The 15,946-nt window shown below is 41.0% G+C and overlaps 1 protein-coding gene across 6 annotated transcripts in view; it reads right to left on the reverse strand.

The window, feature by feature from the left end:
• CLCN3 (chloride voltage-gated channel 3) overlaps positions 1-15,946 on the reverse strand; it is a 142,259-nt gene that overhangs the window by 10,306 nt on the left and 116,007 nt on the right. For all 6 annotated transcript variants that reach the window (XM_059721889.1, XM_019481400.2, XM_006275353.4 and 3 more), the window contains 6 exons: positions 15,304-15,426; positions 12,405-12,611; positions 11,006-11,086; positions 8,484-9,029; positions 5,953-6,139; positions 3,590-3,988 (listed from right to left, as the gene is read on the reverse strand). In XM_059721889.1, coding sequence (XP_059577872.1) covers positions 3,590-3,988; positions 5,953-6,139; positions 8,484-9,029; positions 11,006-11,086; positions 12,405-12,611; positions 15,304-15,426 — 1,543 coding nt within the window. The remainder of the gene's footprint in view (positions 1-3,589; positions 3,989-5,952; positions 6,140-8,483; positions 9,030-11,005; positions 11,087-12,404; positions 12,612-15,303; positions 15,427-15,946) is intronic.

A 15,946-nucleotide genomic window follows, 5' to 3' on the forward strand; every position in this document is an offset into this window, starting at 1 on the left:
ACTGCCCACATCCCTCCAGGTCGAAAATGACCCATCCACCACCACTCTCTGGGTGCGGCCCTCTTTCACTCCTTGATACAGCTTGCAGAAATCATTAAAATGCACGTGGTGCATAAGTCCAGTCCGGTGCACACACTACATGTGGCACGCAGGACCGGACTGACGCGCACTCTGCATTTGGTGCCTGCCTCATACTGGCCCCGTGTTCCGGATCTGGCACATAGGGCCAGTCAGTAAGATCAAATGCAGCACACAGACTGTCCCTGCGCCACTCATCTGACTCACAGGGCCTGATGAGTTTGATATCTTTGATTTACAACAAAGGAAAAGCACATCTAACATGGAGGAAGAATATATCAGGCTACTGTACTGAAGAAATGCTTATAAAGAGTTCAGTCTTGTGCAGTAACCAGCCTGTAATTGTGCCACTGCTGTCATGTAATTGTTAGTTATACCAGACTCTTGATCAGCAGCTGCTCATAAAGTTGGGTTTTTTTTGCACTTGTGTCTGTTTAAATCCTGTGTTTGAATCAGATTTTTCTTTCCCCGTCAGCCTTCAATCATTTCTGGACATAAGTAGCCTCGCCACACCCCGAAGTAAATTCTCTCAATATACAGTCCCAGGTCAAGACTAGTAATTTCACTTTGCAACTTAAAAGGTTAAGATGAGGTTTACCTGAAAGAGACCATTATCAACATACAGCTCTTTGCTTATAAACTAGTATTATGTGAAAACGTGAATGAAATTCACAATAGTTTGATATTTATATTTTGAAATACATTTGACTCCCGCCTGTATGTCATACATAATACAAGACTAGGCAGAATGCTTTATCTTAATGGCAGTCTTCTTTCTGACAGTTTGTTTGGGGTGGGAAGGGAAGGAAATGTCAGAGTATCTTCCCCCAGTATCCCTGCTGAAGGGACACTTATCCACATGAAAATAAAAAAGGTAGATTTCAAGTGTCAATGTATTTTCAGATACATCTTGGAACACACACAACTCCCCACCACATTTTAGTATTTTATAATCACTAAATCCTCAATACTACTATTCTGTTCCCTGCTCCTTGTAAAAGTTTCACAATGAATAAAAAAAAAGGACACTGAATATTCACAAAACATTGTCACACACACACAGGCTGATATTCACCTTCATGTATGTCCCATGGCTTTGTACTTATCCACTGCACAGAGACGTGAATTTTGCATAAATTGAACAAAATGAAAAATGTATTTAAAATTACTTATTTTTCTCTAGTCCTTCAGTTACAGGTAAGTATAACAGTAGGGAAGATGTCCATTTAAATTAATCTTTTTTTCAATGCTTCAATCTGACCCGAACGTTCAAAAATGCACACTTGAAATCAGTGTATTTAAGACAGGGGCAGGCAATTATTTTCGGCGAAGGGCCCCTTACCCAGTTTTGGCAGGCTGTCAAGGGCTGCATGGGTAGCCCCGCCCCGCCCCTTGACAGGTGCCCCGCCCCCTGGTCACCATCTTGGGACCAACATCCCAGTGTCTTGGAACCAATGTCCCAGGGCCAGCACCAGTGGGGCCCAGAGGGGCACACAGGCCGGCAGGGGTCTGTGGAGCCAGGCTGGGCTGTACTAGCAGGGACGGGGGAACTGGCTCGGCTCCATAGAGTCATAGATTCATAGATGTTAGGGTCGGAAGGGACCTCAACAGATCATCGAGTCCGACCCCCTGCATAGGCAGGAAAGAGTGCTGGGTCTAGATGACCCCAGCTAGATGCATATCCAGGAGTCCCTGCCAGCTGGGACCCCGCGCTCCTGCCACCCAGCCCAGGACACCAATGTGGGCCCTGTGCTCCCACTGGCTCTCTGCCCACTCACACCCAGTGCCCCCCAGCCCTGCGGTACAGGTGGGGAGCAGTGCACAGCCCTAAACCCCTGCTCGCCCACAGGGAAGAAGCTGGTTCTGAGCGTGGGGAAAAGCGGCCCCTCGCCTGCCCCATAGCCAGCGCCCCGCGCTGCAGGTGCTCACAGCCCATGCAGGGCTGTCTGAAGCAGGCACAGGCAGCCTCATGTGGGCTGCAGGTTGCTGCAGCGCGGGGCACTGGCCATGGGGTGGGCAAGGGGCTGCTTTTCCCCGCACTCAGCACCAGCTTGTAACCCGCCCCACTGCCAGCCTGGGCAGTGGGGCCGGGTTACAAGCTGATGCTGAGCGCAGGGGGGGAAGAAAGCAGCCCCCCCCCCGCCCCATGCCCAGCACCCCACACTGCAGCCGCTTGCAGCCTGCCTGGGGCTGCTTGTGCCTGCTCCAGACAGCCCCATGCAGGTGCGAGCACGGGGTGCTGGGCACAGGGGCAGGCGAGGGGAGGCTTTTCTCTGCACAGGGAAGGAGCCCAGGGAAAAGCTGAGCATGGGGGTGAAGCAGCCCCTCCTCCGCCCCACACCAGGTGCCCCACACTGCAGGCACTCACAGCCCGCATGGGGCTGTCTGAAGCGGGCACAGGCAGCCCCACACAGGCTGCAAGCAGCTGCAGCTCAGGGCACTGGGTGTGGGGCAGGGAGGGTCCGCTTCCCCCCCCCCCCCCCCGCGCTCCTTCCCTGCCCGGGGTCCCTCCTCCCACTTATCTGAGCTTCCCAGCCAGGGCAGCCACGTGCTCCCAGCCCAGAAACCCTAGCTGGGGCTTCCAGCTGGGGGGCAGGCCCTGCTGTTATTGAAGCCCGCTGGGCTTCCCCTGGGTCCTGCTGCCCTTGGTTCCTGTCATTTTTGTCAGGAACTAAGGGCAGAGAAATATTGATTTTCTACATTTTTTTTTTTTAGGGGCCCCAAGGGCTGGATAGCATGGCCTTGCAGGCTGGATCCGGCCCATGGGCTGTATTTTGCCCACCCCTTATTTAAGAGAATGCCACAATGTTGATTATACTGGGGCATTCTGATTTGAAACTGATTAGAAAAAGCAGTTATTAAACTATAGTGCTGCATCATCTTCTAATTATAAGAAAACCATTCTTTTAACAAATCTTTAACAGCAATCCAATTTAAGCATTCTAGTTTATGAATTAAAATATGTCAATCACCCCAAAAGGTTATAATTGTGAGTGAAATACAACATTAAGTTTGAAGTCCAATTCAGGTTGCCCACAGAGAGGTGACTCAGTTCTTAGAGGACACCACAGGTTGGAAATGACAACTTAAAGGAGTAGCATCTCAATTGAGGAAGCATTAGAACAAAGCCACAAGAGATACAGGAACAGCAACTGAATGAACTAGGCTTCCTTCCATGGTGCTATATTACATAATTCGTTCTGCTACCAGAATTTCATAACTTCCTCCTCTGCAGCCAGTACTAGCTACTGTTGAAGGCAAACTATATGGTTAAATGGTCTAGTCCTGTGTGGCAATTCTTATGAAAGAGACAAGAAAATAAAAGTTGTCTGTCTCAGCCATGGCTCTAAAATGGAGTTCTAAGATTCTTAGTCCCAGCAATAAGGAAGGAGCCAGAAGCCCATGTTAGCTGCATTTGAGAAATATGAAACAGTTTAACACAAAAGGAAGGCATACACAGTAAATTCTGCTTTAAAGAACATATGATTATATAGTACTGGAAAATAATTACCTATTGCAATAGTTAAATCTCTCCTTAGAGCAAATCCCACTAGTCTCTGAGATTCTTTTGACATTATAACAGGGAAACCATTATAGCTAGTTTCATTGATCAAGTTTTCTATATCGTCCACCGTCATATTATCCTGTGTCAGAACTGCCAAAGGTGGATCACTTCTTCGAGGTCTCATAACATCAGCAGCCAGTGTTGTGTGAGTGAATTCTTCCTTAGCATCCAGGAAAGGATATCCATTCAGCCGGATATGTGCTTCATAGATGCCTTCCCTACCAAAGGCATCACCCACCCACTTACTGGTCATTACTGCAGCCATGAGGGGCACAATATATTCCAGGCCCCCAGTTAACTCAAATACAATGACTACTAGGGAGACAGTCATCCTAGTCACACCACCTGCAAAAGAAAAAAAAAAAACAACTCTATAAATATGCTAGTAAAAATGACATAGTATCCCAGCTGAGGAATTTCCTGATCTCCTATTAACTGCCAGGTACCAAACTGTTAATGACTTTGCTGATGAAAGTCCTCAGCTAATGAATACCCTCTAACAGCAACCAGTACAGGACTAAAAGAAAATAATAGAACTCTGGAAATAAGAGAATATTTGTGTTATTTATTTGTTTGTCCATTCAAGGTATATGCTGCCCTTCCCAAAAAAGGCTCAGGGCAGCTTACAATAGGAGAACAGAATATCTTATAAAACAGGAGTACTAGAAGAGAAGAACCCTAAAGAAATGAAGAGACAGATCGTGTCTTACGAAAGAAAAAGCATGTGTGATTTTATCATATAAATTAACTAAAAATCCAAAGATTCTGAAATAATCTTTACAACACTAAATTTCTTTTTTCAGTGTTATTTAACTAAAATATTAACTACCAAGATATTCAAGGAAACACCTCCAAGATCAGAATTTGGTAAAAATAGAACAAAACTGTTTATAAAGGGAAATGTGAGAAGCAGTTAGAGAGCTGCGCTTCTTAAAGGGATTAAGAACTGAATGCTTTAGCTTTTCTCAATTATACATTCGAAAGAAAACCCTGAACTGACAAAAATGACCTCCTCTTGGAGCAGCTGGAAAGACGCAAATTATATTGCTCTCTTTCTCTGTTGTAAATCATGTGTGTCCTCCTGGAGGGATTTAGCTAGATCAATTTCTTTAGATGATACATAAGATACTGCAGGGCAATGGCATCAACAGTGGCTTAGTATATGTGTAAAACATTCCCCTGTACTTAAAAATTAGATGATAATGCTTTTTGCTCTGATAGCCTTGTGTTATCTAAACAGGTTCAGGAACAGGAGTGCATCAGACTTCTTCCTATATATTCAAGACATGAGTAAAGAGCTTTAGGTGGGTTTTTTCAAAAAGGGTTATGACGAGGTTCTTTTTAGCCTTTCAATTTTTTCTTCCTTTTAATTTGATTGTTTACTGATACAGTTGTTCAAATGGAGAACTGTACAAATGGCTTGTCAAAGTTTAATGGAAGTCAACTATATAAGAAGCTAAAGCAAGGCATTCAAACTTAGTGCCCATCATGAGACACAATCAGAGGGGCTGATTTTCAGAGTGGCAGCTCAGCACTTTCTGAAAACCAGACCTCTTAGAAGCATCTCAAATCCAGCACCTCAAATCATTATTAGTCACTTGTCTTTCCTGATGTCATTTCCAGAAAATATTTTTGGAACAGATACAGAAACCAGCAGCAGCAGATGGAAGGTAAATACCTGAAAATAATTTTAACGCCTCTTGATTAACAAACTCTCCATTGTGGGAAATATGACTTTCAAGAATCCTTCCTCTAACTAAGCAGTAATTAATGTCTCTCCATGTCCAAAAGAAAGCGGACCCTAGGATTTAAATTCTTCTATTCCATAGAACATCACTGATCTGTATTTTGTAAATTATGTAAATGTTACATTCCAGTCTTCTGATCATCATAATTTCCTATAGATACATGTATGTATTTTCCTATGTACCTACAACTATGTACACGGTTCTGTGTACAAAATTCCTCCGATAGTTATAAATAGGGATCCTGGTTTTCTCTGATAAAAAAATCCCCAATTTTCAGGTTTAAAAAAGTAACCCAAAATCCACATTTTTCCGTGATTAAAATGAAACACCAGTAATACATCAATATATATATAGTGGTGTTTCATTTTGATCACAGAAAACTGTGGATTTTGGGTTACTTTTTTAACCTGAAAATTGCAGATTTTTTTTAATCAGAGAAAACCAGGATCCCTGCTTATAAACATGTGCTTGATTGCAGCTTTTTCCTTTCATCCTTAAAGAATTCTATTTTGCTAATACTAAAAATATCAGTCCCCTATTTTCAGGTTACAGTTCAGTTACCTAAGCATGCAGCAGCACCAACCATGGCATAAAGGCCTGGTGTGATACAGTCAGCTCCAACCTCACACCACTCCTTGAAGATAAACCAGTCGTGGTGATAATAGGCCAGCTGCTCCACTGCGATTCCTACAATTCTCCCTGCTATTGCTCCAATTGCCATGCTGGGGATGAACAAACCAGATGGTACCTATGACAGAAGCAATAAAACTATTAATATGATAAAGCTGTAAAATACACGTGGCCTCATGCAGCTTGTTATTGAAAAATGTACTTCACACAAATCCATAGAGAATTAACTGACATCTTTTCAAAAGTAATTCTGACCTGAAGTTTCAAACAGAGAGATGTAAGTGATCAAATTGCCAGTGTTTCTATGTAAACTGACATAATAAACTGAGAATATTTAACACCAAAAATATTGACTCTTCAGTTACTTGAGTCAATTACTTGTTAAGAGTGTGTTTACTTACATTTTATATACATTTAAGGCAGAGTGCATCAGCAAGGAAGAATTCCCAGGGCTAACATCACAGCTCCTCCAGACCTGTACCCTAAGTCAGGTTATAAGACTGAAAGATCTTCCTTATTGTTCTGTGCCTTTCTGTACGGTCTGAAATTCCAAAGAGCCAACAAACGTGCCCCAAAGAGGCATCTGCCCAGTACCCTGACTAGCTACCACGTTCTCATGATTTGCTCAGTGCAACAGGTATGTTTTTAAAAGTGCATGAACCAAATCCTCCTTATTACACTGCACCTTTAATGTTGGCATCTCAGAAGCTGTTACTAAATATGAGAACTACCCAAAGAGCAACCATTGTTTCTACTAGCTGCTCAGATACCCCACATACAGAATAGAACCACAGTGATTGTAATTTGTAGTTACCGTATCCATTTAATTTCTTTTTTCCTATTAGTTACCATAACCTAGAGATGCAGCTTTGCCTGATAATACATGATTCCTAAAAGAGGCAGTGCAAAGCCTGGTTTATATCAGCAGCATTAAACTATGAGGATTCAAAAGTGCAGTTGCTGCTATTCAAGCTTACTTCTCTGGAAGCAAATATCCCATCTGCAAAACATATTTAGCTGTAAATGCGTTGTTGAATGCTGAAATTACATTGCTACCTCTCCTAAAGGCAGTCAGAAGTGCTAGAAGTGTATCATGTTGGATGAAATGCAAGTCTTACTATAAATATGTTTCTTCCATTTTGACTAAATATGCTTCTTCAAAATACAATACATTAATTTAAGGAAAAATAAATGACTAATAAAATGTGCATGTAATAAAACAGATCACTTCAGTTACAACATATCTAGCAGTTCTACGCACAGTCTTTGCTGTGAAAGCAAATCCCTGCTGCAAAACTGCATTACAGAATTCATTCTCATTTGTTATCATCATCATCATTACTGGCAACATTTGGGCTGCAAAGATGACTTTGAAAACATGAAACCAGGGCAAATCAATGCAGCTACTTCCATCTAAAAATGCAAGTCAGAAACCCAGGCTTTAAGAGTGATGTTTACTTCTCCATCAGGAATCAGCATCCCTGAAACACTGTTAACTATTCACTGTTATCATATCAGTAGCAACTTCCAATTAATGTCCTTATATCACAATGCAAACTATGTCCCAGCTTTTACTGAGTATCCAATGCACATAGCCCAAATCTAGCTGTTAAATCCCTCAGCTTTTCCCTTCTTACAGTTCTTCCCATGACACAGCAGCACACTGAAAAAATTAACCTTTTGTGATAGCATAAGGTACAATAAAAAAAGGCTTTGAAGCTGCCAATGTCCTGCTGCAGAACCCAAGTGCTTTTGCTTACTCACTTAGATCAACTTGTTTCCAGTTCTTTGCTAGCCTCATGCTCCAATATCCTTTCCCTATTCATTTCCTCCCATGGGCCCAATTATGTACAATTGTATCCTATCCATAATAAGCAACAAATAAGTTTTTTTATTGTTCCCTACTATAGGAGATGAGCATAATCCCTACCCTGACTGTATGCAGACCAAGAAACAAATATCCATCACTGTACAAAAATATTTTCCTAACAATTAAACTTGAAGAACCACAAAAAGAAGAAAGGTTCAACTAAAGCAACTGAATCAGAGCAGTGAAGCAGAAAGTCTACTCTGAACTGATAAATTAATCTACAAATCCCACTACATTCAGAAGGACTGCATTGGAACAGGATATGGAGAAGTGATATGCATTCAGACAGGCAGGCCTCTGACATCACATGGCAGTGCTGGTGGAGCCTGATTTCATTTTTTTGATGTGCATTTAGTTTTCAGAAATCTGGGAAGCATTATTTCAGTTTGTATGGGTTTGACACCGTAGAGCCAACGTGTTTCTGTACCTGATGTACATTTCAACAGACCCCTTTATAAGCAAAATGGCCATTTACAGAACTAATATTAAAGCAAAAGCAATTTCCTAAAAGATTTGTTTCAACAATCATTAAAAAGAAAGAAAGAGTGGTAATTATCACACTGCATTTTGAAATCCTTATGTGAAGACTTACCTTGATGCCAAAGGTGAAGACTGTCATAATTATTTTGAATATAAGTGCTAAACACAACTGCCATATGGCCGAATAAACTCCAGTGCCTGCTGGACGGTCAGGAATATCATCTACAATCTTACTGGCATTCATGTCATTTCTGTAATCACAGAGAGAGGAGGATTCCAAGGGTCCGCAGTCTGTGAAGAGCTCTTTAATGAGTTCACTGGTGTTGAGCCTTGTGTATGGATTGGGAAAGGCAATGACAGCTGTTATTGCTGCAACAATGATGACCTCCAGGACAGGATACTTCCCAAACTTTGTTGATTTGCGGCGGCGGCACCAGGCGATGTTTGCACGAATGAAAAATGCTCCCCAGAGCCCACCAAACACCCCCAGGAGAATGAAAGGAAGTAGTTCAAAAAGGTACCAGGGGGTGTGGTATTCCACATAAAAAAGAACTAGACGGCTGTTACCAAAAGGATTGATGGATCTTAAAACAAAAGCGGCAACTAAAGCTGCAAAAAATGACCTCCACAAAGTTTTTAGTGGGAAGTAATAACTGACCTGCAAAGGGGAAAAGTTAGAATTACCAGCAGTTCATTTTAACAACATTTCAAAGTAAAATCCACAGAAAATAACAGCTATTCCATCCTTTGTTCGCACTAAGCAAGAAAACACTGAGTTATCAACCAAAAATAGCAATTCTGGACACTTCTATATATTATTTTATATGTTTAAAGCACTATGAGGCATTTCATAGTTATGCTGCATCATCCTTAATGGACAAGCCAGTGCAAAACCAATGCTAAAAGCATCATCACATCAAGACTTTGGCAAAATTCTTGAGAATGGTAATGTTTTTTTAAATTACTCGCTAAATTTTAACAAATAGTTATGGCCTTAACATACTCCGCTGTGATCTCTGCTATGCACACCACCTGCTGAGGCACTCTAGCAGCCTTCTTTAAAACTTGCCGCTGTTACTAACAATGGTTTGGCTCCACTTAAAGTGGCACTGTAGAAAGTGCTTCAGGTGGCTAATGGGATTTCAAGAACTATTGCCAAGATACGAAAAAATTGCCACCTAAAATCAGGCCTGCTAACCCACCTATAATTAGCATGATTTTTGAATAGCCTTGGACATCAACTTCCAAGAAGTTTCTTTTTTCCTTTTTGTTTTTTCTTAAAAATATTAGAGATGTTTCCAGAATACTACAGCAATAAGGCAGAAAAATTACATGTGGAAAGTCTCCTGGCTGCTTCTTTTCTTCACCTCAAATGTTCAAAGTATTGAAACTGGGATTTTTAATTAGATCTAAATTAGCTGTCTCATATAGATACTAATGCTCTGAAATATACTCCTAAGGCTACCAAATACAAAAAAGGGGCAGGGATACTGAACTGAAAATGCATATTCATGAGAGAAGAATTTCACTAGCTTGGAGTTCAGTTTTATAGTATAATGTCTTTATAAATATAATGTTATTAGCCAATTGCTCGTCAAGAATGACAGGAGCGTTGGGGGCAAGGGGCTGGGATGGAGTGCCGCCACGTAACTCCCCATGCTGCCATTGTTCTGCCTCTTGCAGGGAGTGGGGTGGGGGAGCCAAGGCCAGTGGCACCTCTGTCCAGTCCTCAGCGTAGCGTCAGAATCATGGTAGCGCTCCCCCACGCTTGGAGCACTCCGAATAGCTGTTTCCGTCAGCCAATCAGAGTGTGAATAAAGTGTTATGAACAGACAGACAGACAGACTTAAGTTTTTATAATATTAGAATGATATTTTCAGTTATTAAAAAATGTAGAATCCGTGTTGGACCAATGCCTGTTCTATCAAAATGGATAGAAAGAACACCTTTATTTGCCTTTTTTAAAAATTAACAAAATATATTTCTAGCATCAGGAAATTAGAGTGTTAGAAGCAAGTTGGCAAGGCCAGATAAGCCGATCAGCACTTTCTACAATACACTAGATTAAGAAGGCTCCTACATGTACAATTTTTTTTAAATATAAAGTGTAGGGATTAAAAACAGGCAAGGATTTAAATTGCACAATAACATCCCCCCCACCAGCAGCTTCAGTTCTTGGTAAGTACTCATTTTCTTTCTTTGCCAATAAGGGGGAATTTTAAATTGTCACCAGGAACATTTGGATTAACTCTATTCATGAAATATAAAACAGAAACAAAGAAACGTTAGCCTATGACACTCGTATGAACCAGTGTTATCTGAGGAGCTTGCCCCTAACAGAATTCATGATGTGAATGTCTAAGACCATACATTTTATGAAGAAAAATCACTGAAGTGAATGAATCAAAGCCAAATAACAGTCACACCAATATAATAAAGCAATACTACCTAAGGTGGGCTACTACTCAAGTTGCTGAGGAGGACCCTATGCAGCAAAGAAGCTATACAAAGAATTCATTGCAGAATCAGGGCTCATGGAAGAGTCTTACAAAAGGCTCCGGATATAAAAGGTTTGAGACTACTGGTGTTAAAACATTCCTTTTTCAATACATTTCCACACATCTCTTCACATACCTCCTCCAGACTAAAAAGGACTCCACCAATTGGGGCACCAAAAGCTACTGATACTCCTGCTGCTGATGCAGCTGATAACACCTGGAAAAGATGAATGATGAGATTTTGTTTTGGTGTTTGTTTAAACTTATTGCTATGACAGATCAGTAAGTATTTACATGGCAGCAGAGACCTTAGAATCCTAAAAGACAAACTGGTGATCTCTTCCCTTCCTCCTGTAAAAGGCACAACTGCTTATTCTGCGCACTATATCCTGTACTGCCATTTCAGCTTCTCTTGTTAGTCTTTTCTCAATGAGCATTCTTCCTCCCAGCTTCTCTTGTGATGACAGCTCTCTACGTCACCTAACTGCTATGGGACAGGAGTTTTAGCCAGCAGCAAAGCCACTATTATGAAAGTACAATAGTTTGAACTAATAGTCAAACATTATTTCAGGAGCTGATTAAAATTAACTGGAATTAATATGAGCCAGTGATGGAGGAAGTTCACTGCTCACGTCTCATGGGCACTAGCAGCAAAATTCAAAAAGGGAGCAGTGGTGAATCAGTTCTGAATAAAATATTGGAGAGACAGAAGCTTAAAAAATACCCGATGAATCTGCCAGTAATTCTGAATCCTCAATTGTAGATGTGATTTTTGAGGGGGTGGAGGTCCGGTGCTACATACAAAACACTTAATCTACAAGATTAACTAGTTGGTTTAATGCAGGGGTGGGCAATTATTTTGGGCGGAAGGCCACTTACCGAGTTTTGTCAAGCCATCGAGGGCTGCATGACAGGCAGCCAGGGGCAGATAAATATTAATTTTCTAAGTTTTTTAGGGGCTCCGCAAGCTGGACAGAATGGCCTGGTGGGCCGCATCCGGCCCACAGGCCACATTTTGCCCATCCTTGGTCTAATGAAAGATATTAACTCTCCCACAAGTCCTGATTGCTTTAATCAAAAAGACACCTTTTCCCTTTGCATTTGGTCAAGTGAATTGGGTTTTTTTTCCATATGTCAATAAACTACAGAGTATTTTTTCTTCAGTTTCCTATCTACGCTTTTTTCCTTTCAATGTGGACAATGAACAGTACAAGTACATGTGGCCACCATTTTATATGGTCCTTAGATTATGCAACCAAAGGAGGAGGGGCTTTTTTATTTTTGACTAGTTTCTGTCTTCCATTCTTTTTCTTCTTGCATTCTATCCTTTTTTCTATTTCATTCCCTCTGGATTTCCTTTCTCCTTTTACTCTTTCTTTCCCCTTTACTGTGGTCTCCTTATCTCTATTTCCACCCTTTACTATTGAACACAGGATACATCTTCTGTTTTGTCTTAAAGCAAGGATTCTCAGGCTGCAAGCTAAGCAGAATGGATTATAAAACACATAATTTTTCATGTTTTAAAAGGAACTTACCTCTCTTTTTTTAGCTTCATTTGTGCTGTACTTTGGAAAGAGGTAGGAAAAAATATTCCCACAGCAACAAGCTACATGTACCAAAGGACCCTCCTTTCCTAAGCTCAAGCCTGATGCTACAGCCAAGACTAAAGTGATGGTTTTAATCATCAAGGTCCACTTGCCCAAGTAACCTCTGATGATGAAGCCACTCAAGATAGTTTTAATCTAAGAGAAAAAAACAACATGTTATTGCATTTCATTTTCTTTAGAAAATATACAAACTTTAACGTTCATAGGATTTTAACTCTCCCATTTCAGAAATGTAGCTTAAAATGACATATCTGAGGAGGTTTTTTTCCCCTGAAGAATACCACACTCTTAAAACATTTGTTTTCAAATTACTAACTGAATGTCAAATTATCTACAGTCAGTTTGTCTACCAGAAGCCTACTGCTTATGATACATTTACACTATTATCTAAGAGGTATATTCACACATAATGCAGTGGCATATGGCATCTCTGTGGATTGATTATATTAAATAGAAAAGATACCTGCAGTCATGTACAAGACTATATTCATTAAATAGCTTTATTATGTAACCTGACAAATGCTAATTATAAAATCTTGCAGCAGAAACAAACCAACTATGAAAACTGTATTCAGAGATACCAATTAATTATTTTCATTAACCTGAATCCTAATATGCTGTTTTGCCAATTTTATTCTTCCTTATATTCTCAGCTGGTATTGTAAACAACATGTGAGGGTAAGGCTAACTAACACATACTGATAAAGAAAAGCTGCTATTTTCACTAGAAAAAAAATTACACTTTTCAAATGCATTTCTTTGCCTAATAGTATTATGCCATTAGTCAGAAAAAAATTGATAAACAGTAACACACACAGAGCAAGGAAAATTCAAATGAGCACCATAGAAATATGCTACAACACAGGGGTGAAAAACTCATCTGGCCTTGTGGGCTGGATGAGTGGTGTGGGGCCAGGCCATAGGACAGGTTGGGCCCATGGGCCTACCCTTTCTCCCTCTACTTGCGAGATCCAGTGTATACGTAGTTCACTCTGGCTGGTCCAGGACTGCATTGCATGTGGTACCGGTCCAGGATGTATGCCACATTCAGCACCCACTTCAGCTAGTCTGGGAGCCCTGCTGCACACCACACCCACCTAAAAGCGACCGGCAAAGGGGCAGGGGGATGCGCTATATGTATGGCAGGTGCTGGATGGGAGACCCTTCTCTCCCAGCAACAGCTCCAGGACAGCAGGGCCAGCACTGGGAGATAAGGGTCTCCCCAGCACTGGCCCTGCGGTTGTGGAGCTGGTGCTGGGAGCTCCCTGCTGGAGGGGGCCGGGAAGCCTGCTTCCCACCCAGTTCCACAAGCGTGGAGCTGGGTGGTGCGGGGGAAAACAGGCTGGGGAGCTTGTTGCACACTCAGTTCCATGATCACAGAGCTTGTGGGGAGAACAGGCTGGAGAGGCTCCGCAGCCTGTTCTCCTCCCCAGCTCCAGGCTCACAGAGCTGAGCGAGGAACAAGCTTCCCAGCCTCTGCCTGGAATGCAGAGCAGGAACTGGGAACTGTCATGGTCAGGGACAGGTCCCAGCCCCAAGCCCTGACTGGGTGATTGAGGCACGAGGCTTGGAAATAGCTGCAGAGGTGGGATAAGTCCCAGCCCACTGCCTCGATCCACCAGTTCCCTGCTGCTGGTTCCCTGCATGTGTAGACCCCTGCCTGGCACTGTTTATTCGTGAGTAGTTTACTTGCAAGTAAACTGGTGCCGCAGAAAATGCATGTGCAGATGCGCCCACTGTGTGTCGCATGTGGGTCAACTCTGGACCCCAAGGCAGCATTGAGGGCCAGATGATGGGGCTTTGCAGTAGTTTTTAAACCGCTGCTATAAGGGAATTAAAAAAATAGCTTTTCTTGCAACAGAGGGCAGGATAGGATGTAATGGATTTAAACTGCAGCAAAGAAGATGTAATTTAAAATTTCAAGAAAAGCTTCCTAAACCATAAGGCAAAGGAGCAGACTGCCTCAGGGAGTTGTGGAATTTATTTCCTGGTATCTGATTTTGATGGTTTAGGAACAGCAAATCCTGCCACTGAATTGGGTTGGATTAGGTGACCTTTGAGATCCTTCCAGCCCTTTAATGCTATAATCCTATAATTTAAATGTTAGCAGTGTAAATTTAGATAGATTTAGGATCAATACAGCATTTGGATTAATGCATAAAATTCTTACTTATTTCAAGGGAGACTCTTATGCAAGGACAAACTCTTGGACCTCAGAGCCTTAAAAATCTTGGGTAATACTTATAAACAAGCAGTCATTCTACTAGAATGACCAGAAAGTGCAATTACAATTCTGAAGTTAGACAGGTGACAAGTAGTTGTACAAACAACAAAACTTTGCTGTTATTTGCTCAAAAAACATTTTTAGTTTATTACCTGGTTGCACATCAGTTTGCATTACTAAAAACAATAATGGGTAATGCAGCAAAAGATTGATTACTGCAATAAAGGGCATTGCACTGCAACAATGAATTACTGTTCTATCATCCCTAAAATGGCAAGACAGAAAAAAATCACTCTTCAGAGGTCTCCAGAACAAACCAAAAAGTCTCACTGTAAATTCAGGTCATCTGAAAGCAAATTCAAGAACTCAGGCAACATTATTTTTAGACTGCTGATATTTTTTTAGTGCAATGAAAATTATTACTTGTATTAAAGTATAGTATTGTATATACGTTAAAGGTTTGTTCTTGCCTTCCCCTTCCCGCAGTATGTAATATAAGGTAACATGACCTTTTAGCATTATTTTATTATAATATCTAGGCAACATAATCTGTCATTTCTTAGCATTAAACATTCATAAAAATAGAAATTCTTCATATCCTACCTCTGGTATCCCAGAGCCACAGGCATAAGGAGCAAACACCTTCACAAAAGAAACCGCTAGAAAAGCAAAGCTCAAAGCCCAGAAAATGTACATTATGTAGTTCATTATATATGAACCTGGACCCTAAAAACACAAGCAGAAAAACCCCACAATATAATTCCATTAATATGTAAACAAAATGCATTGAACAAAAGTAATCATGAAGGACTCTTATGGTAAAAACAATTACATATACAGTCTAATGGAAACAAATATTACTAACATGAACAAATATTAGCTTTGTCTGAAAAGTTGAAATCATTAGATTAAATTGTACAGAAAAGTTTAGGCTAATATCTATTTGATCTATATCAAAATCAGACTAATCAAACCAAGAGTGAAACAATTAAATCAATGAGTCATAGGTAACACAGTCAATTTTTGCAACTTTAGGCTAGTAAAATCTACTCGAGTCATTTTTTTCCTAAACTGCATACTGCTAAAAAATAATGAACAAAACCAACTCAGAATTTTATTAATACAAAACAAGTCTTGGTTTTTGGGGGATTTTTACACATAACCACAATCAAGAACACAAATTGCCATGTTCTCTTTCAGAAGATGAGCCCTTTACTTATTTATAGGCATTTCTATTGTGCTGATT

The sequence above is a fragment of the Alligator mississippiensis genome, chromosome 2, assembly GCF_030867095.1.
Source record: "Alligator mississippiensis isolate rAllMis1 chromosome 2, rAllMis1, whole genome shotgun sequence".
Lineage (NCBI taxonomy): Eukaryota > Metazoa > Chordata > Crocodylia > Alligatoridae > Alligator > Alligator mississippiensis.